Source organism: Xenopus laevis, chromosome 2L (genome assembly GCF_017654675.1).
Source record: "Xenopus laevis strain J_2021 chromosome 2L, Xenopus_laevis_v10.1, whole genome shotgun sequence".
Lineage (NCBI taxonomy): Eukaryota > Metazoa > Chordata > Amphibia > Anura > Pipidae > Xenopus > Xenopus laevis.
The window spans coordinates 7,407,530-7,435,495 of NC_054373.1; the positions used below are offsets into that span (position 1 = coordinate 7,407,530).

General features: G+C 38.2%; 1 protein-coding gene across 2 annotated transcripts; it reads left to right on the plus strand.

Moving 5' to 3' along the window:
* Positions 1–3,862: 3,862 nt before the first annotated feature.
* On the plus strand, positions 3,863–26,943 carry LOC108707832 (cell surface glycoprotein CD200 receptor 1). 2 transcript variants are annotated; one of them, XM_041581436.1, is made up of 6 exons: positions 3,863–4,104; positions 14,777–15,061; positions 16,387–16,653; positions 18,122–18,221; positions 21,545–21,605; positions 26,733–26,943. In XM_041581436.1, the coding sequence occupies exons 1-6, from the start codon at positions 4,038–4,040 to the stop codon at positions 26,808–26,810; spliced, it is 858 nt and encodes a 285-aa protein (XP_041437370.1). In that variant the 5' UTR covers positions 3,863–4,037; the 3' UTR covers positions 26,811–26,943. The 2 variants fall into 2 exon arrangements, with proteins under 2 accessions (XP_041437370.1, XP_018101344.2); XM_018245855.2 differs by having other exon boundaries at positions 3,865–4,104; positions 14,774–15,061; positions 26,733–26,942.
* The last annotated feature ends 1,023 nt before the right edge of the window (positions 26,944–27,966 follow it).

The following is a 27,966-nucleotide window of genomic DNA, read 5'->3' on the forward strand; positions in this document are numbered from 1 at the left end:
ATGTTTATCTTTTTTTTATATATATAGTTTTTTAGTGAATTGCCTTCTTCTTTACCTTTTTCAAATTTTTAGCATTTGATCTTTAATAAATAACCCCCTTTATTATTATTGCTACATTTTATTACTCCTCTTTCTATTCAGGCCTCTCTTATTCATATTCCAGTCTCTTATTCAAATCAGTGCATGGTTGCTAGGGTAATTTGGACCCCAGCAACCAGATTGCTGAAATTGCAAACTGGAGAACTGCTGAATAAAAAGCTAAATAACTAAGAAACCACAAATCGTAAAAAATGAAAACCAATTTCAAATTGTCGCAGAACATCACTTTCTGCATACTAAACGTTAATTTAAAGGGGAACAGCCCCTTTAAGTGTCAAAGTAATAACACTTTAACAACTTCAGTGTAACAATATAATATAATATCTTCCTTCATTTTGCCCAAAAACAGTTCTGATGAACATTAGGATGGTGAGTATGGATAACTGCAAGCTTGTGAGAGCATGTGCTATGCATAGAACTAAATCATAGTGAAAGCGTGTGATTTTAGGTTTTAAACTCATTTGAAACCATTGGAATATTTTTACCTTGTAATGATAATACAATCAATATCTCGCTGCAGATCACAGGCATGTGAGTAATGACTATAATGGCTTTCTTGGTCTACCTGGTCTGTGGGTATTCAGCTCTGCCATTGTCTTGGCAAGAGGAAATCTGTAACCCAATCAGAACTCTGCATCCACCGTAGCTATCCATTAGAAATGCTGTTGATAATAGGAACATTCAAATTTTTCTATTCTAAATATCATCAGCCCACTGCAACATAAACAGAGAAAAGCAGTGTTCAGCACTAGGCATCCCTGTTCTTAAAGGGCACCTATCATTTCTTGATCTCTCGCCTGCAATTGACACCGTGGATCATTCTCTCCTCCTCCAGTCCCACTATACGCTTGAACTTTGGGACACGGCCCTGTCATGGTTCTCTTCTTACCTCACTAATCGTTCCTTTAGTGTCTCCTACAATGGAGTAGCATCTTTTCCGCTACCTCTTTCTGTTGGGGTTCCTCAAGGCTCTGTCCTGGGCCCCTTATTATTTTCTCTCTATACTTCTTCTCTCTGCAAACTAATCAACTCGCATGGTTTCCAATACCACCTCTATGCTGACAATACTCAGATCTATCTCTCCTCTCCTGATCTCAATCCAGAGCTCTTAACTCAGGTCTCCTCCTGAATGTATGCAATCTCTACTTGGATGTCACAACACTACCTTAAATTAAACCTCTCTAAAACAGAAATTATTTTCTTTCCTCCAACTAACACCAGTAACATCCCAGAAGTATCTATCATAGTTAACAATTCCACTATCACCCTGTCTCCTCAGGCCCGGTGCCTTGGGTTATCCTAGATTCTGCCCTGTCCTTCACTCCTCATATCCAGTCACTTTATAAATCATGTCACTTCCACCTAAGCAACATACAGTACAGTATCCAAAATACGATCATTTATCAATCAAGACACCACCAAAATTCTTATTCACTCTCTAATCATATCACGTCTAGACTACTGTAACTCTCTATTAATTGGCCTTCCCTGCCAGAAACTGTCACTTCTCCAGTCCATAATAAACACTGCCGCCAGACTTCTACACGTTAGCAACTGCTCCTCCACTGCCAAGCCACTTCTGCCAATCCCTGCAATGGCTTCCACTACCTTTCAGAATAAAATTCAAATTAATGATCCTGACATTCAAAGCACTTCATAACTCTGACCCACCCTACATCTCTGAACCCATTTCTAGATACTCGCCCAACCACTAACTACGCTCCTCTTCTAACCTGCTCCTCAACTCATTTCTCATTACCTCCTCACATGCTCGCATTTGCAAGGGCTGCACCTCTCCTCTGGAATGCTCTCCCACAGTCTGTCCCACTTTCTCCCAACCTTTCTGCTTTCAAAAAATCTATTATACTCACTTATTTAGACAAGCCTACCCTCACTTTGTTTAACTACCAAATACAATAACAAATGTTACATCTCTCACCTGCTTATTTCTGATCTTGCCCACTCCCACACCTTGTGGCTCATTCCCTTCCCCTTTAGATTGTAAGCTCTTTTGCAAAGGGTCTTCCTCCCATTTTGTACCGGTACTGGTTGTTATGTATGTAACTCTGTATATAATTCAAGTGATTTCTTTGTATAAACACTTTTATTTGACAGTGTTGCGCAATATGTTGGTGCTCTAAAAATACAGTACATGTTATTAACAATAATAAAATGATTTTTCCCTGTGGAGGTACACTCCCAGTTTTGTTAGCCTGGATATGCATGTGGAAAATGCATGTGCATAAGGAGTAGTTGCCAAGCTTTGCCCACTAGGAGCTTGCATATGAGGTAAGTATCGGGCGTTTCACATGTGTATAATGAGTGAGCCAGACCATTCACACATTATGTGCTTGCATGCGCCCAGCATGGCCAACAGCACTGGTAAGGGGGGAACAGCACTCTGTCCATTTCACTTCTTTAAAAAATACTATTATTTCCACAAATACAGATTGTGGGCTGTTAGCCTGTACCTCTGGCTTTTATGTGATAGGTGTTCTTTAATGCCTTAGGCATTTATTACAGGGCTACCCCTGTGCCCAATGATGCTCCAAATGCTTATGCATCCAAGCGCAGTAAACTGTGTGCCCATCACCTGTCCTTCATGAATACAGTGCCGCTGAACGCAGGCAGAGAAGAATTCATAGGAAAGCACAGCTCCTTACACTCCATTCTGGGAGCACAAATAGCTGTTGGGTGCTGACTGCTTAAGAGGGAGCCAAGTGAAAAAACTGTGCTTTAGCTCTCTGTCCAGTCCTTTGTAAAAAAGCTAACCAGTTAGCTGGTTGAATGGAGACATAGTGCGTTTACCCTGCTTACTAGTTTAATCCCTCAGACAAGTGTCCTGCTGTATATATAGTTTTTTATACAAAGTGGCCAAAAGAAGCCATTCTGAATATAGAAAACACAATTGTCTTCCAAGAAACTGTTGTAAATATTTAAAGTGTTCCCTTGTATTTTATCATTTTAGATTAATCAATTAGGGTTCCACTGGAACCTCTACAGTACTGGGCATCCCAACCGTCACAGAGGCTGCTACTTCTATTTTTACACCCCTCAGACTCCATATTTATCCCAGGGGAACTTTAAAGTGACATGAGATTGTACCTCATCCGCCCTTATCTTAAAACAGGAGTGTCCATACTTTACTAATGCTAGGTCTACTTTTAGTGACGATGTCCCATTATGATGCCATAAAAGCATTGTTAGCATTCTGTTCCAGGGAAAATATTTTATAAATATTGATTTATGAGAAAATGTATATTACTATATTATACAAACAACTATTTCTTAAGAAACCTTAACATATTCATGAATAAAAAGCATGAAACTGGAGGGTGATATAGACAAGCTGTTTGTTGATAGAGTCTAGAGGTCTACTGATCACCAGCTAAAGGTCTACTGGCAGATCCCGATTTACCTTTTGGACACCCCTGTCCTAAAATGTAGATATATATGTATATAAGTGACTAGGAAATGTAAAAAATATATACATGTTTGGGATCCATTATCTGGAAACCCGTTATCCAGAAAGCTTTGAATTATGGAAAGACCGTCTCCCATAGACTCCCTTTTATCCATATAATCCAAATCCCATGCATTCTGGATAACAGGTCCCACGCCAGAATTAACAAGCGGTTCTATAGTGCAAGTGAAAATGTGTGTGTGTAAACTAGGGCATATGAACACATCAAAAGTCATGTCGATGTAATACATTCCACATTTCCTGAATGTCGTCTGAAGATCTGTCACAGGAAATCTCAATCAGCATGCACAGTCTAATATAGGAAACTCTCCAGCAGAGAGCGGCACTAATCAGTCTGGAACAGAACAGCGTCTCTCTCTTCTGATGTGGCCAGAAACCTTCTGCAGCCAACACAATGACCACAGCCGGCTGACACCGAGCAATGATGTACCGTTCAGCTTGAAGTCATTCTAACATGTCCTTTCTACAAACCATGAGCCTTGTGGTCTGCCTGGTGCTATTTATTTCTGTGGTGACAGCAGGTAAGACTCACTTTTTATCCTTCATATACTTGTTCTCAAGAGTTATATAGTACATATTGTTATATATTGTCAGAAGAAGACTAACTTTGTATGCAATTGTTTTTTTAAATATATTACCTGTGGTTTTGGTAGGTTTAGATGCCAAATGTAATTGTCACTGTACCTCAAAAGGATAGTTTGTCTGTTACAGGTACCAGTCAACTGTGTATTCCTTTAGAAATGGTGCCTTAATAAGAAGCTCGTTACTAAGAGTATGCAGTGAATTATGTTTCTTTGATGTTCTCTAACGTTAATCTAGACACTAGGAGCTAGATTTATATTTACTTTTTGTTTATTATTCTCTCCTTTTTATCTTCCGATCTTTCACTGAGGTAACTCTAGTAACCATATTAACTTAAAAAGCATTTAAAATGTCAAACTAGGTTGGACTGGCCCAACATTACTCCAGAATATTTTCTGCAGCACCCTCACTTCAATACAAGCTCTCTTCTAATAACAGTGCCACCCTTAAACCAATGTAAACTCTATGGGGGGAATTCACAAAAGTGTCGGTAAAAAAAGTAACCCAGAAGTGGCGGTCGACAAATTTGTAAAATGTCGTACGTACGGCAAATTCACAAAGGCAGATGTTACCATCTCTGAATGTCTCGTAAGTCTGACAATTTTCTAAAATGTCGTATATCTTTTCATCGTACAAACGACATTTACCAAGACTTTTTAAACGACAATTTGTCTGACATTTTCATTTTGGAGAGCCTAAAGTGTCTCAAAAATTGTCGGTAAAAAAAATGAGTTTACAAGTAATTCATAAAAATGACGGGAAAAGTGGCGCCGAAAAAACCACGCCCACTTTTAACGACACTAATTCAAAAGTGTCGCACATGTCGGAAAACTGGAGGAGAAATGCTCAGTGAATTTGTCGGCTGTTGCTACGACACTTTCTACGACATTTTAAAGACATTTTTTCGTTCCCGACACTTTTGTGAATTCCCCCCAATAAGTTGTTTCTCGTGCGCAATAACAGTGTTGCGTCCTTCTGTCCAGTCACACTGGAGCCACCTTACCCTATTGGTCGAGGTCAGTTAACATAGTATTTGATGACAATGATATTAATAGAGAAGCCAGATTATAGATGTAGCTTTGGGATGTGACCACCCTACATTCAGTTCTAAATTGCATCCACTGTAACCCCACTACAGCTGAGGAGAACATAAATGGAGAAAACAGTAGAGCAGGGGTGGCCAAATGGTAGATCTGGATCTACCAGTAGACTTTGAGTGGGTGATCAATAGATTACAGAAGTCCAGCATTGTTACTACAGTATCTGTATTTCTCATACATTGATGTTACGTAATGAAATACAACACTGTTAATTTCCATTAAAGGAAATGAAGTAACATTTTCCATGCAATCATAACAGACAAGGTTGTAGACCCTGATGCCCACACTTTACTAAAAGTGAAGACCACATGACGGTAAAGATTGCCCCCCCCCCCCGCTGCATTAGAGACATGAAGAAGATGTGAAAGATACAGAACAGTAAAAGAAGCAGTATGACAGGTTCCCACAGAGCAAACGTCAGGGCAGCAAAAGTCTCTAAAAGAAAAAAATTACTTTTACTTCAGTCGGCACCAAACAGGTACAAAATAAGGGCAGTTTTTATTTACCAGTATCAGTTTCAATAACAACAAAAATACAGCTGAATTACAGGCCTTCCCGTGAGTGTCCATGTGTGTACAGGTACATAGGTTCCTTAACGTCAGGATCCCAGACCTTCTCTGTGTGTCTCTCCCATTCAGAGATCCTGAGAGACTGACCGGCCTGGGTTTTAAAAAGGGTCAGACTGGGGGGCCCGGGGCCCACTGGGGCTGCTGCCTCAGGGCCTCCCATCCAGTTACACTCCTCTCCCCCCAACACACTGTTTGGTCGTGGCAGAAAGCTGCGTGCACTAATGCGCATGTGTGCGTTGATGTGCATGCACGAGTGCGGACCTGCGCACATGCGCGGTGGTGCGGCTTCTGGACAGGAGGCCCTGAGGCATTAGCCCTCAGGGTCCGGAGGTGGGGCCCTGGGACAGAAGCCCTGGGAAGAAATCAAGGTTGCGGATCTGGGCCGACAGCGCCCACTAGAGCCGGGGGCCCACTGGGTTTTTTCCTGGTGTCTCACCGGCCCAGTCCAACCCTGGTTTTAAGGACTACTAATTAGCCACCTGAGGCTATTCAAACCCAGCTGGACAGCCTGCAGCACCTCACTCTGCTACAAGCAGACAAAAATAAAATAAAACCAAGCACAAAACCAAGGTGGAACATAGTATGGTGGCCAGTCCAACCTAACTCTCTAGTGTGGAATTGTAATAGTTTTTTTTAGTTGTTATGGTTTCACTGACCTTTCAACCAGTTATTTCAGTGAAAGAATGGAATAATAACCAAACCTAGTTCCTAGACTAATTGTTAACATGTTGGGAGTACTTCAAAGAAACTCTAAGGGGCCCATTCACTAAGTTCGAGTGAAGGAATAGAGGAAAAATAGTTCGAATTTCGAATGTTTTTTTTGGCTACTTCGACCATCGAATTGGCTACTTCGACCTTCGACTACGACCTTCGACTTCGAATCGAACGATTCGAACTAAAAATCATTCGAATATTCGACCATTCGATAATCGAAGTACTGTCTCTTTAAAAATTTCTTCGAACCCCTAGTTCGCCACCTAAAACCTACCGAGGCCAATGTTAGCCTATGGGGAAGGTCCCCATAGGCTTGCTAACAATTTTCTGATCGAAGGATAATCCTTCGATCAATGGATTAAAATCCTTCGAATCGTTTGATTCAAGGATATAATCCTTCGATCGAACGATTATTCCTTCGATCGAACGAATTGCGCAAAATCCTTCGATATTCGAAGTCAAAGGATTTTAATTCGGCAGTCAAATATCGATGGTAAATAACCCTTGATATTCGACCCTTGATATATCTGCCCCTTTAAAGGTTAAGATAGTTCTCTGGTACTTGTAACAGACAAACCGACTTACAATGATACAATGACATTGAAATTCTGGATTGACGTTATAGAACCGAAAGCACAATTGTACTATCTGCACTGGAAGAGGCTGATGGGGTTTTTTTGAAAAAGAAAAAGTGATTTTAGGTTCCCTTGTCCATTAGCTCTGCTGGATCATTTGGATGACATTATATAACAACTGCAGAATAGTTGTGAGCCATTAAAATAAAATTAATTGAATTATTTTAACTGTTGCAGGATATCTAAACATAGGGCTGATATATTTTGCTGGGTTGAGAAGCTCGCCATCTCATACATCTATATTTATGCTTTAGTGAAAGAGAAAGAAAAAAAGTGCACTGGAAACAATTTATTCCTGTATGTGTGGCACATCCTGAGTGTGCGGCATGACAAGACGGTATCTCTGGTAGGTAGGTGTGTGTTTCTGAGTCACTTCTAGTAACCCGTGGGAGTCTGAACCCCAGGGGAGATCTTTCCCGAGTTGCACAACCCTGACCTTTATATCAAAGGGAGTTCCCTGTATTGAAAAATCTAAATCGATGTCTGGGCCTTATACCAGGTATCTTTTCTGTATGTCTAAAGGTAAAACAAATCTTGTTTTTATATTCAAAAATATATATTCACCTAAACAAATTTGACAGTTCTTAAAATTTAGAGCTCGTCCTAAAAAATGTGGTCTTTCTTTAAAAATAAAATCCTTCTACAAAGTCACCCTCAAAAATTATATGTAGTAAAGAATTCTAAACAACCTTGCCGAGGGCCTTGATTTTTTTTATAATTACCCTTGTCTTTGAAACAGTTTTGAATTTAAACTGAAATTGTTATCTCATTCTTTAGCTTGACAGCGGAATAAGGGTTTTTTTGTAATTGTTTTATTACATTCAGACTGAGAAAACGTCTGTTTATAACCACTGAACATATTGGGCTAGAAGCGGCTCCTAAACTTAAAAATATAGATTTTTTCTAAATGATTTCAAAATCATCGAAGAAAAAGAAAATTTGCCAAGTAGGACAATTATTTTGACATTTTTTTCCCCAGGTCAAAAGAAAGAGAGAGAAACGTTATGATACTCTTCTTGGTACATTTTCTTCCCTCAGTGACATTCTCTTGGTATTTGTGAGTGAGAAGAAAAAAAATCTTGCTTCAAATTTTTTCTTCAAAAACAAATATTCTTCCTTTAAATATGTGTAATAGGGAGATACATTATTTTTCTCCAAATATTCTTTGGCTTGTTTGTGTGTGTGAGGTACTGATGGGGATAAGTTTCAAAATGACTTGAATGATAAAAATAGACAAAAAAAAACTATAAAAAACAAAAACAACTAGAAAATAAAAAAATAAATAAAAATAAATAAAATAATCCTGGGGGAAATGTCAAAAATACATTCTGCGATCAGCGTTTGAGAAAATTTAAAAAGGGATTGTAGGGTTAAAGTAAGACAAACGATGATTAATAACTTGTGACTCATTTTGCTATGTTGTATTGGAAACGAATTTTTATAAATAGCTAAATTGTGAAAGATGGAAAAATGGACCAGTTTTAAAAGTTCTTGTGAAATAACTATGTGAAAGCAATTTATATACTCTGGAGTACTTTTAAGAACGGCAAAGTACTGAATTCTGAGATATTCCCAAGAATTTTTGATAAAAATAAATAAATGGAGCAAGGACTTATTCAAAAACATATTTTGTCAGTTAGATTGTGGGTTAAAAAAATGCAACCCCTAAAAGAGATTTTAGGAAGGGATTTAAGGAAATAAAATTTCACAATTGCAAACCGTTTTTTGAGACAAAATGTATATACAAAACTCCAGAGCAGATGTTAAAGGTTCATTTAAGAATTCGCAATGCAATAAAAGTGTCACGGCCGGCACCCGATACCAGAACAAATGCCAAGCACCCTGCTCGGCTCGGCTTCACCAGTAGTGTGACCACCGTTGGGCTTCGGGAGGAGCCCTCAGCTTACTTGGGTGCCACCTGGACTTAACGAGGGGTGCAAGGCGAGATGTTCTGGCTGGCAAAGGGGCACGGCTGTTAGCAGAGTCTTTTGGGCCGAAGGTCACGGTACAAATGGAGTAGGCAAAAGAATCGTCAGACAGGCTGGGTCGAGGCAGGCAGATATCAAGGGGCAAATTCACTAAGATTCGTAGTTGCGCTAGGCGTAACTTCCCCGCACTTTGCCGCACTTCGCCACACTTCGCCAGGCGTAGTTTCGCCAGCGCTCCGCAAATTCACTAAAATCCGAAGTTGCGCACAGGGGTAGCGTAAGGTTGCGAAGTTGCACTAGCGTTGATTCGTTAAGCGAAGCGAAGTTACGCTAGCGATGGTTAATTTGCATACAGCGCCAAATTCAAATTTCAATGGAGGAATACGTAGAATCACTACAAATGCCTGGGAAACCTTCAAAACATCAAATAAAATTTTTATTTTGCCCTACACATGTGCCCACTGTATAGTTAAGTTGCCATGAGTTAGGAAATGTAGGGGGGAAGGAGGGGAGCCCCAAAAAAAATTCTTTTTCAGCCTATCACCCATAATATAGAAAAAACGCCAGCGTTTTTTGAGACTTAGAAAAAATTTGAACTTTTTTTGATGCAATCCCTATCTACTCTATTGGGCTTCGCCTGGTCTGAGGTGGCGAAGGAAGTCTAGCGTAAAAGGTAGCGTTCAGTACACTGCGCGCGTTAGTGAATTTGCGTAATTACGTCCGTAGCGAAAATTCGCCAGGCGTAAGGGTGCGAAGTAACACTAGCGAATTTACGCCAGCGTTCGTTAGTGAATTTGCGAAGTAACGAAAATGCCCAATGCTAGCGAATTGACGCTAGCGTTAGGCGCTTCGGCGCTTAGTGAATTTGCCCCCAAGAATCGAATGACAAGGAAGAAAGGCAGTCCTTAGGTTTAAATGTTACCTTGTGGAGGATAGGAGGCGTGAATTACTGTTGCCAATTATTCAAAAGAAAAAGATAGTAAGAGCCCCCGTACTCTCAAATAAATTAACTAACTTATCTAAATTATATAGTGAACCAATGAGTTGATAATTATAAAGTGCTTGTGCTAATAAAAAAGATTAGCTTGATTGATAAAAAGCCTTTTGATAGGCTTTAAATAAATAACAAGACAAGTTCAGAGAAGCATAAAGTTGCTTTTTCTGTGTATTAAAAATAGCCAGTGCGGACTTAATCTATAAGCAATAGATTCAAGATTCCAAGAAATTATAAAGTGCAAGTGCTCAACCGTTACTCAGTTGCCGACTGGGTGTGGTTCAAAATAATTAATTTATGCAAGTGCTAGTGCATTATAAAATCACAAGGTAATTCATTAATAATATAGTTTAACAAAAAAGGAACCAGGACCAACATTCAAGGAAATTTCAGTAGGAAAAGGAAAATAGTGTAGAGGTGGAGAAGTCCCAAAGAAACTGCTGCCTATTATTTTCTAAGCCCTGGGACCCCACACGGGGAGAAAGTAGTACACTGAGGACTGTGGTCTTGTATATTACGTGCCCTATCTCTTAAAGGAGAAGGAAAGCTACGGAGGCATTTTATTGCCAATAGATTAGCTGCAATAGTGCAAGCTAGAATGCTATATTTATTCTGTAGAATGTTTTACCATACCTGAGTAAAAAGCTCTAGAAGCTTTCTGTTTGTTTAGGATAGCAGCTGCAGTAATAATATGGTGTGACATCACTTCCTGCCTGAGTCTCCCTGCTCTGGGCTCAGATTACAGTAGAGAAGGGAGGTGTGTGGGGAGAGGAGTAAACTGAGCATGCTCTTGCCCAGGGCAATGAGGTTTAAGTGAAGGCAGGAAGTCTGATAGAGAAGCCCATGAGTACACAATAGAAGGAAAGAAATGCAGTGTTTCTTTTGATAGGGGACTCAGAGCAGCACTACTTTGGGGGTTTACTGGTATATTTAGATGGATCTTTCTGATAAGGCTTACTTAGTTTTAACCACCAGTGCCATATGAACAACAAAGAATGAAGAAATTGATATTAGGATATTAGGATTAATTTATGGTGCAAGATGGAAAACCTAAAATGCCTTAAACCATGCATTTGAGATTACTCATCTGTATAAGTACCAAGTGCTAAACAGACATTTGCTCCTTTCTTGGATGAAGCACAAAGTGCAGGGATCAAGGCATTAAAAGAAAGGCAACAGTGGACAAATTTAGTCCTTTATGACCAAACAGCATCTAGTCTATGTCAATAGATAAAGTATCCATTCAGATTTAGGACATTAATCCCAGGCATAATATCCAGTTGTCTAATGACTACACTGATCATTGTTATGGTTGCACATAACCCTGAAGAGGACTGATTTTCGTTAGCATTTCAGTGGCCAGGGATCGTCTCACCCGAAGAGCAAGCTTTTCCTTATATGGGCAACTCACCATACTTCTTACTGAGCATTTTTGATACAATGGGTTAGTTATGGTGCACAAGCTCTGACAAAAAAAGAAAAAAACATATACCCACTTGTAGGAAAAATGTTTTTTGTGTTTATTCCATGTAGTTAAGCTTGACACCATATGAAACCATACATGCACAAGCTGATCTCTTCAGGATTATATATACAGTACAGGTATGGGATCCAGTTTCCGGGAACCTGTTATCCAGGCAACCCTGACTTATGTAAAGGCTGTCTCTCATAGACTCCATTTTATTTAAATAATCCAAAATCTTTAGAATTATTTCCTTTTTCTCTGTAATAATAAAACCATAGCTTGTAGTTGATCCCAACTAAGATATAATTAATCCCAATTGGAGTTTATTAAATGTTTACATGATTTTCTAATAGACTTAAGGTATGAAGACCAAAGGTCCCAAGCATTCTGGATAACGGGTCCCATAACTGTATATATATATATATATATATATATATACATATATATATATATATATATATATATATTCTATTTGATATATCATAAGGTATCATGTGATAAAATTCAATATTCTGCAGTTGGATTGTTTTTCTGCAGTCTCTCATGGTCTTCTCTTGAGGTCCGATGAATCAATATACTTTATTTGTAGACTTTATGGACTAGGTACCTAACCTGTGGGACTTTCCTCCCAACAGGAGACAACAAAGCAGTGGATGGAGAGGGACCAAGTCAGAGGCTACTGTCATATTGTATTTTAAGTTTTTCTGGCACATATAATGTTAAATTTAAAAAATGGCATCTTAAAACAAAAAGGGCAGAAAATTTATACCTTGGGGTAGGGCTGTCCAACTGGCGGCCCGCGGGCCGCATGCAGCCCGTGACCCCCCTTGTGTGGTCACCGACCTACCTGCTGTGTTTGTTTAACACGTGAAAGCTTTCTAGAGAGATTAACTGGCCCCTGCATTGTTTAAACCTAAAATTCAGAATTTAATCCCCTGTATTGTTCATACATGTGATCCCCCTGTATTGTTCACACCTGTAAAACCTCTATTGTTCACACCCCTAAAGCCCTGTACTGTTCACACCTGAGACCCAGACACATTGTTCACCTGTTCACACTTTATATAAAATGCTAATGGGGCACCAACACTGTGTCACTGTATGTAGTACATATTAGAGTGGCCCTGATAGGTTTCCCTGTCTCTTGCTCTGTTCTGCCTTCCATATGCTCCTGTGTGTGACATACTCTGCCTGTGTGTGACATACTCTGCCTGTGTGTGCCCTGTTTTTTGGTGTTATACCACAATTAATGTGGACATGATCTTGTGGCAACATGGGTGTGGTTTAAAGTGGGTGTGGTTTAACAACAGGGAGTGGTCAACACTGGCTTCCATTATCGGCCCTCCACTATGTAGGCCGAAAAAAATTCGGCCCTCAGTACCACAGAAGTTGAACAGCACTGTCTTGGGGTATATTTATCAAAGAGTGAAGTTAAAGATCGCCACAGTCCGCTAGAGTGAAATCCCCCCACTCTTCATTCATTTCTATGGGATTTTGAAAGGCGTTTATCAAAGGATGAACTTTCTTGTTCACCCATTGATAAATACTCTTTTAAAAATCCTATAAAAATTAATGGAAAGTGCCAGAATTTCACTCTAGAGGACTGTGGTGATCTCTAACTTTACTCTTTAATAAATATACCCCCTTATGTCCACATCAAGGATTAATTGGTTCTGCTGTCACAAAAGCATAATGGAGAATCCCTAACACTGCAATATCGTCCAAAATACCATTTTAAAAAACATTACCTTTGCATCTGTTTCCAAATAGCTCATTTAAATGATGATCATACATTGTATCTGACTCTCATGTCAGCATGAGTAGGACCTGCCATACGGCTTGTCCTGCTAGTGGAATAAGTATTAGCCTCTATGGGTGGCAATGAAAAAGTAGATCAAGTGGACAAAGTCACCATAAATATGTCTGAATGCTTCTTTAGACTTATTTGCCATTTCCTCTTGAGTTTACCTTCACTGCGATCCTTTACTGAGTGTGGCATACACAGTCATTGTGGCTTTTCATAATCCATATGTGGTCAGTACAGTAGAATGGACCTGCGAGCAATTGGATTATGTATGTCTATCACCTTGGGCTGAAAACCCACACATGTTCAATGATAAAGGTGTGAACTGAGCAGAGAACAGAATGGTGCGGCTGTTGCTGAACAGATATTTGCAGACTCCGGATTTCTTCTCTAGACTCAGGCAGTGAGGAAATTAAGATATTGCAGGACTACTGCTTTTAACTGTAGCTAGTAGTGAAAGCGATGTTCATATTGAGCAGTATTTTTGTTATCTGCTTCATTCTGCAAACTTTTTTTTTGCATCTCTTCTATAGTGGCAGAGTCGGACTGGGGGGCTTGGGGCCCACCGGGGCTACTGGGCCAGGGCCCCCCTCCAGCTCCGGTGCACCGCGTCTGTGCATACACACGGTGCCGGGTACATGCGTATGCATGTCAGTGCGCATGCACGCAGGGACACGTTAGTGCGCACACGCTAAATTTTGATTTTACCGCTACCCCCGACAAAGAGGGGTCGCGCCATTGATCTGGCCACGGATCTGGCCCGGCAGGGCCCACAAGAGCCTGGGGCCCACCGGGTTTTTTCCCGGTGTTCCGCCGGCCCAGTCTGACACTGTATAGGGAAAATTACAGCAAAACAGGCAGTAAGCTTTCCAATTATAAGCCAATTATAAGAACTAGATATTACTGGGCCCCACAGCAGAGTATTTTTCAGGCCCCCAAAAAGAGATTGACCTGTTTTACCAATATTCATTGAAATTGTATATGAATTAGGGCATTGTGGGGCCCCTATACCTCCTGGGCCCCCTGCAGCTGCAGGGTCTGCTTCTTCTGTAGATACACCCCTACTCCACGGACTCTACCATTATGCATATATATGCCAACACAGCTCTACTTATTTATTTTTCAGAGACTGGGTGAAGATTGAGACTTGGTTTGGGTTCTACTTAGCTCAGGGCTCTAGAGGCAATTGTAGGTAAATACGTGAACTTTATTGCTAGAGAGCAACTTAAATAAAAAGAAAATGTAACCTTTACAATGATTTGATTCCTATTGAAAACTTTAATAATTATATAGGTAGTTTAAATAAATACAGTACTGCAGATACTGTACTTGCATGCTTTTATATTTCCAAATAAAAGAAAGAAAGGATTCTACATTGTAATGTCTTTGCTGTTTTCAGCAGTGTCTGTTCTTAGAGGAGAAACAGCAATACTGGAGTGTGAACACAAGGTGCCTACAAGAGACTCCATCATAATGATCACCTGGAAGGTCCGTCGGCTGGATAATACTCACTGCTATTATTCAAAGGCAGAAAACAAAAAGTTTAGTAACTGCAGTGACAGGACTGAGTTCAACAGCACCTCCCTCAGGATATATAACGCTACAGTAACTGATGATGGGACCTACACCTGTGAAATTGTAACTGCAGAAGGGACCTTCATCAACCAAATCTCTCTACAGGTGCTAGGTAAAGAACAAACTTTTACTCTTTATTGGTCATTGATCCCAATGGAAACCTCTTTACGTTTTCCCTATGGCTATGCGAGCAAGCACAAAGACCAACGTGGTTTATTTCAATTATTACTCTTCCTTAGTTTCAGTTCTGGAGAAGAGAATAAAATCAACGTTAAAGTTCAGAACAAAGCTATTATGATCTGATACAGCTGTGTCGGAACTTATAGTAGACACTAGGGTCTACAAGTAGCAAATGTAGCCACAAAATCTCTTTGAATCTTGTACTTAAAGGGGAACTCCGGCTTCCAAACCAATTGATAAAGAGTCCCACATAAAACAGAAACCTCTAATATACCCATCACAGTTACCTGTTTCTTCAATAAGTATGAATACATGCTGAAATCCACCTGTTTAACAGTTCTTCTCTTTTTCCATCATTTGAAATCCTGGCAGAGAAAGAAAGGACTAAACTGATGTTACAAATTGTAACAACTTCTCCATAGTTTTCAGACAATATGCAGGAACTACATAACCCACAATGCATTGCACTGTGATGTCTGTTCCTTATTAAAATCACGTATGCAGGGAATTGTGGGGTTTGGAGGATGCAGGCTGAGGACAGATGGCTGTTGATACAAAGTAACAGTAGTCAGGCAGCTCAGCAAAGTAGTCAGACAGATCAGCAGAAGATTAAAAATCATGAAAGGTCTGCATATGTTTTTAAATGATGTATATTGCAAAGTTGCTTCAAATTATGTTTACTTTTCAAAAAGCTCAAGTTATGTTTTTGTGGAGTTACCCTTTAAGCACCAACTACGTTATTTAAAGGGGTAGTTCGCCTTTAAGTTAACTTTTACTATGCTATAGAATGGTGAATTAGAAGCAACTTTTTAATTGGTCCTCATTGTTTGTTTTTTATAGTTTCTTAATTATTCGCCTTCTTCTTCTAACTATTTCCAGCTTTTTAAATGGGGGTCACTGACCCTATCTAAAACACATGCTCTGTAAGGCTACAAATGTGTTGTTATTGCTATTTTTTTTTTTTTACTCCTCTTTCTATTCAGGTCCTCTCCCAGGTATCCCAGTGTTATATTCAAATAAATGCATGGTTGCTAGGGTAATTTGGACCCTAGCAACCAGATGGCTGAAACTGCAAACTGGAGAGCTGCTGAATAAAAAGATAAAAAACTCAAAAACCACAAATAATAAAACATGAAAACCGATTGCAAATTGTCTCAGAATATCATTCTCTACATCATACTAACAGTACATTCAAATGTGAACAACCCCTTAAATTATTATTGTTTTAATGCTCATTTTTGTGTTTGTGTTTTTCAGTTGAGCCTTCAGTGACATTGCTATTAAACAAACTTGGGGTTCCTGAGTGCCGGGCACATGGGGGGAATCCAGCAGCAAATATGTGGTGGACGGCAGAAGCAGTTGGTTCCATCAGTACAAACACAGCAATGCAGCCAGATAGGAGCTGGACAGTTACCAGCACATACACTGTAACCAGCAACAATGTCACCCAAGTCACTTGTCTTGTGTCTCATCCCACATTTGCACAACCTCAAAACCATTCCATATCAATTCCACCGAATAAAGGTATGGACCTTCCAATAACAATTGGTGAAAGTAATTGTTTCATTTCATTCTTTTATATTTATCCTGGTATTATTATAATCATTATTTGTTGTCATTTAGTTAATCCTTTCTCAGGAGTATTGTTGCTAATACAACATTTATGGGGTTATTTACTAAACCTCGAATTTACCTGGTTAGGCTTTTGAGAGAAAATACTCTAATTTTTCGTAGATAAAAAAAAACCTCCTTTTTGATATTTATTGTACCCTGATGCTGTCAAAATGCTGAATCTGGAAATTCGCCATCTCAGACCTGTCGAGGTCCTGTATAAGTCAATGGGAGAGGCACCTATCCCAATTTGAAGATATCATGTTTGCGCTGGGTTTAGCCTGGTAATCAAAAGGATTTCAGGCAAAACCCCTGAAAAATTCAAGCGATTCAGGATAAAAAAAATCAGACAATTCAGGTTTTTGTTCAATTTTATTGGGTTCTTTTCAAGTTTTTTATTTAATAAATAAGGTCAAATCAGGCATGGGAGTTTAGTTGTGTTTTTTTTAAATAAAATATTGAGATAATTTCAGAGTTTAGTAAATAACCCCCTTAAAATTAAGAGGCCAAAGAATTTAGAACAGTGGTGTTGCTTTATAGACCAGTAGATAGTTCTAGAGGACATCACATAAGGGCAATCTTTTTCATTAGAACAAAGGAGGTTTCATCTTCAGGTATTCGAACTTGTGGAATTCTTTTTCAAAAGCTATTGTACTGGCAGATAGTCAACTGCCATTTTTTTTATGTGTGTCGCATTGCTACGTTGGCATTGGAAATGAGTTTCTACTGGGTTGTGAAGTCCTCAGGGTTAGTAGTATGAAGGTGTCTGAATTCTTCTACATTTAGAGCAGAGGCAAGGACATTTGTCAAAGACCTATTAGTCCTTTGGTGTGATGTGTTAATTCTAACCAGCTAAAGACTGACATCAGATTTTAGAAATGAAGAAAGACTCCTCTATAGTAATAAAAGAACCAGCAAAAATGCAAATAATTTTAGAATGCAGAAGAACACCACCTCATTATTCAACTTACCATCAGATCTAAAGAACATTGATAAGAGTCAATAATCAGGTCGCATTTACTGGTCCAAAACCCAAAACTTTTTTCAGCTTCTATATATTTAAAGATAAATAAAAGGAGTTTATATATACCGATGAGAGGTGCTCAATGTTAGCCCTGCTGCAAAGAGCTTCCGTAAAGTACACACAAAAATAGGCCCACTCGTTTCAATGCTTCTGCAAAAACTTCAGGTTTTTTTCTTTTATTTATGGTGAGAGCTCAGCATTTACTGGTCTTCTCTTTGAAAATAGACATCTTTTATTTCATTTGCTTAGAAACTTTTTCATCTTACATAATATTTTGGAAAGTTTAGATTTGTTTGAATTTTTATTTTAATCTCAACAAAAACCTTTCAAAATAAAAAAAATCTTCTTTATCTCTAGGCGATAAATATTTGTTATTGTCGATGATACCACTTGCTTTCCTCGTAATCCTCATCATAATAGGATTCCTGTTGTTCTGGACAATGTCTCCGAGATTCAGGTATGTGAAGGGGTTGCAGAAAGATGTGAAATACTAGAGAAAGCCGAACCCTGGCTTTCTTAATCATGTGCCTCTTCCTGTGAATGTGAGTCATGAGCTTGAGAAAAGTCTTTGATATACTTGTTTCCTTCTTTTAAAAACTGGGGACTTTTTATCTGAGATGACTCTGCTCTATAAATATGAGGTTTTTTTTGTCTTCTAAACCCAATGTATGTTGTCAGGATAAACCCCTTTTGCATATTGCACAGCTCTAAAGCTTATACCACATAGGAAGGGGCACTTGGAGGCTTGCCACTGTCTGATGTTTGTCTGAATAGGAGAAGAGGAACAAAGGGTGGAAAGTAAAATAAGGAGAGTTGCCTTAAGAAAACTTAAAGGGATACTGTCATGGGAAACATGTTTTTTTTTCAAAATGCATCCATGTATTGAATTTTGAAATCTGACATGGGGCTAGACATATTGTCAGTTTCCCAGCTTCCCCAGTCATGTGACTTGTGCTCTGATAAACTCTTTACTGCTGTACTGCAAATTTGAGGGATATCACCCCCATATCATCAAAGCAGTACCGATAGGACAGTTTATGAGGCTGTGAAGGCTGTGTATTGATACACAAGAATTCTTGTCCCAATCCAACATAGTACGACAAAGATTTCGCACTAGAGGATATTCTGAAACCCATTTAGACTTTGCCTATAATAGATAAATTAAAGTTCTGTCCAGCTATAACGCATGCAAGGAATCAGCCAGTTGCAGGCAATAATAAAGGGTAGATGTTAATACACAAAATAATACAAATGATAACCCTATTTATTTCGTCACAGAATTTAGTCCCCAGTTTAATAGTATAAAAAATATCTTTGAGAAAAATCTCAACATATTGAGAACCGATTCGATTTTTGAAGCAGTTCTAGATAAAGGTTATAAAAAAGTGACCCAACAATAGGCAATCAGTTGGCCCTTAGCCTGGTTCAAATTCCTACCACTAAAAATGTAGGTTGTTTAGGCACTAAAGGTATGTTTAAATGCGGGACAATGACATGCATCACTTGTGCATATATTAAGAAAACAAAAATGTTTACTTCTAATGTTATCAGCCGGGAATATGCTATTAAGGGGCAAATTTACTTATGGTCAAATATTGAGGGTTAATTAACCCTCAATATTCGACTGTCGAAGTTAAATCCTTCGACTTTGAATATCGAAGTCGAAGGATTTACCGCAATTCGTTCGATCGAACGGTCGAACCAAAAATCATTCGGTCGGACGATTAAATCCTTCGAATCGTTCGATTCGAAGGATTTTAATCCATCGATCGAACGATTTTTCTTTGACCAAAAAAAGATAGAAAAGCCTATGGGGACCTTCCCCATAGGCTAACATTGACTTCGGTAGGTTTTAGGTGGCGAACTAGGGGGTCGAAGTTTTTTTTTTAAAGAGACAGTACTTCGACTATCGAATGGTCGAATAGTCGAACGATTTTTAGTTCGAATCATTCGATTAGAAGTCGAAGCAGTAGTCGAAAAGGTCGAAGTAGCCCATTCGATGGTCGAAGTAGCCAAAAAAACATTTGAAATTCGAAGTTTTTTTTTATTCTATTCCTTCACTCGAGCTTAGTAAATGGGCCCCTAAGTGTTACATTAATTGCAACACAGCATTCGTAGTGTATTTTTTGGAATAGAGTGTTTGCCACATTCAATATGTGAGTCAAACTTCTCGTCCACTCAAAAACCGTATTAGGAAACATATTCTAGACATGAAAAAAGGAAATCTGGATTCTCATGAGGCTAACCACTTTCAGGAATGTAATGGTGGTGATATCATCAAACTGCTTGTCATAGGCATAGACAAAGCAGCAAATAGAAAACGGGGTGGAGATATTATACCAAAATAACTTTGCTTGGAAACCAAGTGGATTTTCCACTTACAAACTAGAAAGCCCCTTGGTCTTAATAGTGATTTTGACCTCACGTGTTTCTTTAAGTAATTGGTTATCAGTTGTAGGTAGCTGAACAAACTACCATTTTGGGGCAAAAGTCTAAAATTTGAATGTACATTACTACCTATTATTTTTAGAGTTCTCTAATACATCAGGATGGCCCTTTATATTTATAGGCCTAAAATGGCATAATATAATAAACCTTAATATGTATGTTTATGTGATGTTCCCTTAGTCGTTTGACTAAATAAAATATTGGAGATTCTTTTTCGCATTGTCCTTTTATTATTATTTTTCATATATATATATATTTGTGCGTAGGGTGGCACACCACTTCAACTGTTGAGTACCCAGGTGCACGGCAAAACCATGTATGTAGCATTCAAAAAGACTAGCAACACTGGGAATTTTGGTGAAACTAGTCCTATATATATATATATATTAAGTGAATAAATTACCCCCTCTTGTAAATTATAAGGATATTATAAGTTACAGAGGAGTTTCATGACCACATATATATATATATATATTGTGCTTGTATTATTGTAAATATTTTTTGAGAAAATTTCTTTTTTTGAAAAATCTCTCCCTTTGAATTTTTTTATTTGAATGTTTTTGCCAAAATTCTTTTCTATTTATTCTCTGCAAGAATATGCTTATGTAACCCTTGTTTTATGTTCTCTTGGCCTATGTTGTAAAAGTATACTGCAACTCATTGTGTGAATGAATCATATTTGCAAATTAGAACTCAGATTAGCAATTCACCTTCACTTGCTGTGATTGGTTGGAATATGGGCGACTCTTTGATTGGGTACAACCTCTATATAAGCATTGTACATTGTGCATTGTGTTTTTCAGCCTATGAGTAGGTGCCCCAACAGGCACGTCAGGCTTTCATCCAATATGTCCTAATAAATACTTTTTGTAATTGTATTATATTTGCTTGATTTTCTTTTTGGATTATTCCCCTTAATTTAACTATTGATATTTATTGTGTTAGTGCTTATAATTGGCCTTGCACACCAACTCATTACTGTGATATGACCCCCTCCCTTTCCCCCCCCAGCAGCCAAACAACAGAACAATGGGAAGGTAACCAGATAGCAGCTCCCTAACACAAGATAACAGCTGCCTGGTAGATTTAAGAACAACAATCAATAATAAAATCCAGGTCCCACTGAGACACATTCAGTTACATTGAGTAGGAGAAACAACAGCCTGCCAGAAAGCAGTTCCATCCTAAAGTGCTGGCTCTTTCTGAAAGCACATGACCAGGCAAAATGACCTGAGATGCACCTACACACCAATATTACAACTAAAAATACACATGCTGGTTTTTTTCCCCAATATTATAATACAACCTTATATGTCTGTGTCTGTTTTGCAGGACGTGTCTAAGCAAGGAAATAAAAAACACAACTGTGACACAACAAGATAATAATGATCAGGTAAGAGCTGATTCTAATAGGCAATGGTTGCTCTTTTATGTATTTCTGATGTTCAGTCTTGTTCCATTTAAAGGGACTCTATAAACTAAGATTTTGGTGCAGAGTTCTTCTTAGTAAACTGCTATAAGTGTATAGGATCTACGTGTACAAGTGGTCTTTCTATTTAACTGTTCTCAGGGCCGACATCAGAAATCACGGGGCCCCGTACAGCTAAATTTTCTGGGCCCCCTGGTCCCCGCCCACCCCAGATCCTGCCCCCATGTCCCACCCCAGATCTCGCCCACCCAACACCAAAGTAAAAAGTCCAAACCAGCGCTAAAAACAGTAAACCCCCTCACTCACAAGTTATAAAAGGCCATTGGTGGTCAGGGCCCACTTATAAATTAAAAAAAAATTGGTGGCCAGGGTCCCACGTAAAAGTTATTAAAAACCATTGGTGGTCAGGGCCTCCCTACAAGTTCAAAAAATCATTGTGTTCAGGGCCCCCCACTATAAGTTAAAAAAAAACTAGTGGTGCCAGGGCCCCCATAAAAGTTTTTATAAAAAACAATGGTGGCAGGCACACCCTACAAGTTAAAAAAAATCATTGGTGGTCAGGGCCCCCCTATATGTTAAAAAAAACTATCGGCACCAGGGGCCCCATAAAAGTTTTTACAAAAACATTGGTGGTCAGGGCACCCATAAAAGTTTTTACAAAAACATTGGTGGTCAGGGCCCCCCACCAATTTAAAAAAAAAAACATTGGTGGTAGGGGCCTATAGAGTATTCAGATAATACATTAGTGGCTAGGGGTTTGAAATAAAAAAAAAACACACACATTGGTGTGAAGTAGAACTGAACTCATGGCTTCAGGACTTCAACTTCGGCTATTTTCGTGACTTCAGGTTTTTTCACTGCTTCAGGACTTTTTTGTGGCTTTGGTCTTTTCGCCACTTCAGGACTTCAACTTCCTCTATTTTCATGGCTTCGGGTGTTTTTGCCGCTTCCGGACTTCAATTTTGTCTATTTTCGTGACTTTTATCCTAATAGTAATGAAGTTCAACTACTAGTTCAGCTACAGACAGCCGCACAGAAGTAGGAGTTGTATGCAACAGGAACAACAAATATTGGGCTAATCAAATCCCTACAAATTATTGAAACATTTTTAAAAAAAAAATATTAAAAAATTTAAAAAAAAAAAAGAAACCATCATGGAGGAATTGTAATACAAAATTATTACAAAAAAAGTAACCATTAAATTACCTACAGTATCCAAGTGGTACATTATTTTTTTGTACTGCTTCTTTAATTCTCCAGGTTACCAGTTCTAGACTGTTCTTAGTGTTTCTCCGGGGGAAATCAATCTGCCTGATGCCGAGTGTATTTATTTTTTTTTGCAGAAAAGTATTCATCATTAAAGTGTAACTTCATCTTTCTTGAAGAGTTTCAAAATACATTTTGGGATGTTAGTGCTTCTTGGTACATTCTTCAGTTAATTTGCCTCTGTAAACAACACCAATAATACATGTCGTTTCTGACAATTGCTGCCGCCAACTACTGGGTGCCAATTAATCAATCAATTCTACCTGATGGATCTTGATCTAATTAGTAATTAAAAGAAAATCAGTTTATTAATCACTGAAGTAATTCTTTTTAGAGTGTTAAACATACAAACATTTGCAAAAGAAATACTCTTAAAATTGGGAGATTATTTCTTCCCCATTCCTCAATTAATTTGTTGCCTTAAAGGATAAGTAAACCTTTAAAATACGTAATTGTAAAATTGAGGAGTGAGCCAGCAAGTAAGTTGTTAGGAGAAAGAAAGAGACTGCTCTGATGTTCTTCTGCTTAGGAAAGATGTGAGAAAGGTTTCTAATTATATATATATATATATGTATATATATAGTTTTCCTAAGCAGAAGAACATCAGAGCAGCCTCTTTCTTTCTCCTAACAACTTCCTTAACTACTTGGTCGTCAGAATGTTAGATGTATCCTTTAAAGGAGACATATAGCATAAATGAAAAAAAAAAGCCTTATTTTGTAGGCAATAGTGATGGGAGAATAAATTCGCCAGGCGCAAATTTGCTGCAAAATTCCATGTTTCGCAGCCGGCGGAAAAAATTTGTGAAACTGAAAATTTGCCGCCGAAAATTTACTGCCATCAAAAAATTTTGGACACGGGTTGGAAAAGTCGCCTACGTCAAAACCGTTGCACGTTAACATTATTCGGATACCCATTGACTTTAACGCGAGCGTCAGAATTAACGCGGATGTCAAAATTCACTTTTCGTGAATTTTACACCGTTTTGCGAATTTCTAAATTTTTCAGCCAAGCAAAATGGGACGAATTCGCCCATCACTAGTAATCAATAATGTATACTATATGGTGATGGTTTTACTTCGGGGTCTAAATTAATATTGTCTTTAAAAATTGACCCTTTACTGAAGCTCCTAATAAATGTTCTCTGGTCCCTGTCTCTGTTTAAAATGAGGGGTGGTTGTGTCCTAACGGTCCCTGCCAGAAGCACAGTAGGAGGGGGACAGTCAATCACAGCCCTGCAATCACATCAAAGACAGGCTTCAGTTCCCTATCAGGTCAGCCTAGCTGCTGATTGGTTCCTGTCCTACAGTGCAGTGAGCTGAGAGCCACCGACTCCCCTGCACAGCCTGGGAAAGGAGGCAGCAGGAAGTGGAAGAGATGGGTGGGACTAGTATGGATTTTGCAGAAATTTTCAACAAAGTAACCAGAAAAAAAAACATTTTAAAGTACATTTATTCTATATCTAAAATAGTTTAATGCACATTCTTGTTTTTTTACATATGTCAAAAAATTAATGAATGTACATCGCAAAAGTTCTTAGAATAGCGATCTTATCAAGTTTACATTCAATGATTTTTAAGGTTTACTTATCCTTTAAACACCACCAATCATACATAAAATGTCTTACAATCTGTGCTGCCATCTACTGGGTGCCAATCATTCTACCTGATGTGATTTTGATCTAATTAGTAATTAGAAGAAATTCAATTTATTAATCTCTGAAATGTGATTTCATAATTATTGAATATTTTAAAAATACAATAAACGATTTTTAAAAAATTAAATTTTAAGTTGGGATTTTTTTCTTGGTGTAGACCTTAGTTAGGTGGCCACATTAAATGGCAGCAGTAATACATGAAATTGCTGGAAATCTTTGTCGCCATCTGCTGGGGGCCAAGCAATCTACCTGATGTGATCTTGGACTTATTCGTAAAAAAGCTGGAAATCAAAACAAAAAAACTAAAGTAAATTCAATTTATTAATCACTGAAATTTAATTTTTGATTGTTTTAAAAATAAAAAAATGTAAAAGAAATAAAAATGCAACCAAATTGTTCTTGAAGAAATCTTCTTGGCGTATTCCTCAATTAAAGGATTGGTTCACCTTTAAGTTAATTTTAGTATGTTATAGAATGACTGACTCATTTCTATTGGCCTTTCAGTATAACATAGAGAGGGATATTCTGGGACAATTTGGTTATCATTTTTTATTTTTTGTAGTTTATGAATTATTTGCCTTCTTCTTCGGACTCTTTCCAGCTTTCAAATGGGGGTCACTGACCCCATCTAAAAAAGAAATGCTCTGTAAGGCTACAAATATATTGTTATTGCTACTTTTTATTACTCATCTTTCTATTCAGGCTTCTCCTATTCATATCCCTGTCTCTAACTCATATCAGTGCATGGTTGCTATGGTAATTTAGACCCTAGCAACCAAAACTGGAGAGCTGCTGAACAGAAAGCTAAATAACCCAAAAACCACAAATAATAATAATAAAAAAAAAAGAAAACCAATGGCACATTGTCTTTGTCCCTTAATGTTCCATCCTTGTGGATTTGGCCAGTCTTCCTTGTTCTTTCTTGAGGAAAGGCTCACCGAAAACTTGTCACATGATGCTTATTTATGAACACTGGGCAGTTTTTGAGTGTTAGTTCTCACATTCAAGGCAATGTGCTGAATATATATTATATAAATATATATATATATATATATATATATATATATATATATATATATATATATATATATACTCCACCAGATGAAAGCACTCACGGGTCAGTCATATGAGTACAAATAGCAAAAGTTTTATTCCAACAACCGCATATCTACGCGTTTCGATCCCACTGGATCGTCCAGTGGGATCGAAACGCGTAGATATGCGGTTGTTGGAATAAAACTTTTGCTATTTGTACTCATATGACTGACCCGTGAGTGCTTTCATCTGGTGGAGTATGAGGATTTTGGTGAGCACCCGGTAATTATTGTATTGAGTGGTGCGTGCAGATAAATGGAGGGATATATATATATATATATATATATATATATATATATATATATATATATATATATATATATATATATATATATATATATATATTATATATTATATTACCTGATATTCATAATCCTGGACCTGGGGCTTTCTGGATAAATAGATCTTTCCATAATTTGGATCTTCATACCTTAAGTCTACCAGAAAATCATATAAACATTAAATAAACACAATAGGCTGGTTTTGCCTCCAATAAGGATTAATTATATCTTAGTTGGGATCAAGTACAAGTTACTGTTTTATTATTACACAGAAAAAGGAAATCATTTTAAAAAATGTGGATTATTTGGATTAAATTGAGTCGACCTCTCTGTAATTTGGAGATTTCTTGATAACAGATCTCATACCTGATCATATATTTGCAGTCATGTAGCTTCCCTTGTAAAATATTATAGAATTCGGAAGTCAAAAAGTTACAAAGGACAAATGACTCCATCTACAGGTTATGAAATTCCAAGATAATTTCCAAGGTTGTTGTTGTTTTAAGGTGGAGCCACATTATTTCTAATTATAATGAAGCTTCAGTGGGTCATGTGATACAGCTGACATCATTAAACACTGACTGTGACATCACTAAGCAGTATTTATAAATATATATAATTACAGATTCTTCATGGCTTCGACTGGTCGTACAATGAAAACCTGCCAACTGGGCTCCTCTAGGAAAATTCAGCAGCCAATTGACTGTTATGAAGTCTCAGTATTTTTCTTGCTGTAGATTAATAACATGTTGGTTTCTGTGATCTAACGGGATTTTATTTGTGTTTTTGTAGAACAAGGAAGATGTGGAACCGTACGCCTGCTACACCCAGAGAATAAATACCATTTATAATTCTGTATCGGAAATATAAAGGGAGCCGGGCATACAATCAGAGCAGCCCTCAGGGGGGGGACAGTTGTAGGGGGCCCGAGGGTAAGGGGGGCCCTGCCATGCCACACTTACTTGATTAGCCGGGCCCCCCATCTTTCTGAGAGCTGCTGACTTCGGGAAGGTATGGACGTTTAAGGGGCCCTGGCCACCAATTTTCTTATAATGCGGGGGTCCGGTCCCTGGCCACCAATTTTGGCCACCAATTTTTCTCATGTGGGGTCCTAGCTACCAATATTTTTTAATGGGGGGGCCCTGGCCACAAATGTTTTTTATAGGGGGCCCTGACCACCAATATCTTTTTTTATTTTTTATTAACATGTGGGAACCCTAGCAACCAATATTTTTTTTTGTTTTTTTACTGTGTGGTGGGGGGCGGACCTGTGGGGTGGGGAGGGCGGACCTGTAGGTGGGGCTTGCAGTGGGCGCAGCCCAGGGGGCCCAGGAAATTTTGTCGTATGGGGCCCTGTGATTTCTGATGGCGGTCCTGCATACAATCATGGACCTTCATTTATTATAACGCTAAAAAACTGATTACTGTGTAATGTATTATAAACTGTATGGTTACAATAGGTTTCTCGGGTTAGTTTTCTGTTGATCAAATGAAATGTACATAGAATAAATGAAATATTGGTCAAGGGAATGAGTCTGCCGATCCAACGTCCAGTGGAAACATTCCAAATATTTTATAGCACTTTAACTGGAATTGCAAAATGTCCTTTAACGTTTGTGTCCCACGTGTATTCTATTCTCAATGCAAAACGATAATTAGCAACATTTTTATATTCAGCAAGCCTAAAATGGAAAACTGAAATGAATAATATCAAAGTTAGGGCGTTCAAAACCCGAAAATAAAATATTTAATACTGAGCTGTCCTTCTGTTAAAGCCTTTTCTTTTGCCAAAAAGTAGGATTTTTTCAATGGTTTTCTAAAAAGTGGGTGATGGAAGGATTATTTCACTCTCCTTCATCATATGGGCCTGCCCTTCTCATTGGTATCTATAGTATTTGGTCTACATACAGGGTCCTTTTTATTATTAAAGCATAGACTGCATCTATGTTTTAGCTCTATTTAGTATAGCTGTATTTTTAGCTGTATTTAGCCAGGATCCGGCCATTTTCTGCAGGATTCGGAGTCA

Coding starts and splice junctions, on each gene's coding strand:
- LOC108707832 (XM_018245855.2), top strand. CDS start 4,038: ATGTCCTTTCTACAAACCATGAGCCTTGTGGTCTGCCTGGTGCTATTT. Junction 15,062..16,386: donor AATCTCTCTACAGGTGCTAG/GTAAAGAACAAA, acceptor TGTGTTTTTCAG/TTGAGCCTTCAGTGACATTG. Junction 18,222..21,544: donor ACAATGTCTCCGAGATTCAG/GTATGTGAAGGG, acceptor TCTGTTTTGCAG/GACGTGTCTAAGCAAGGAAA.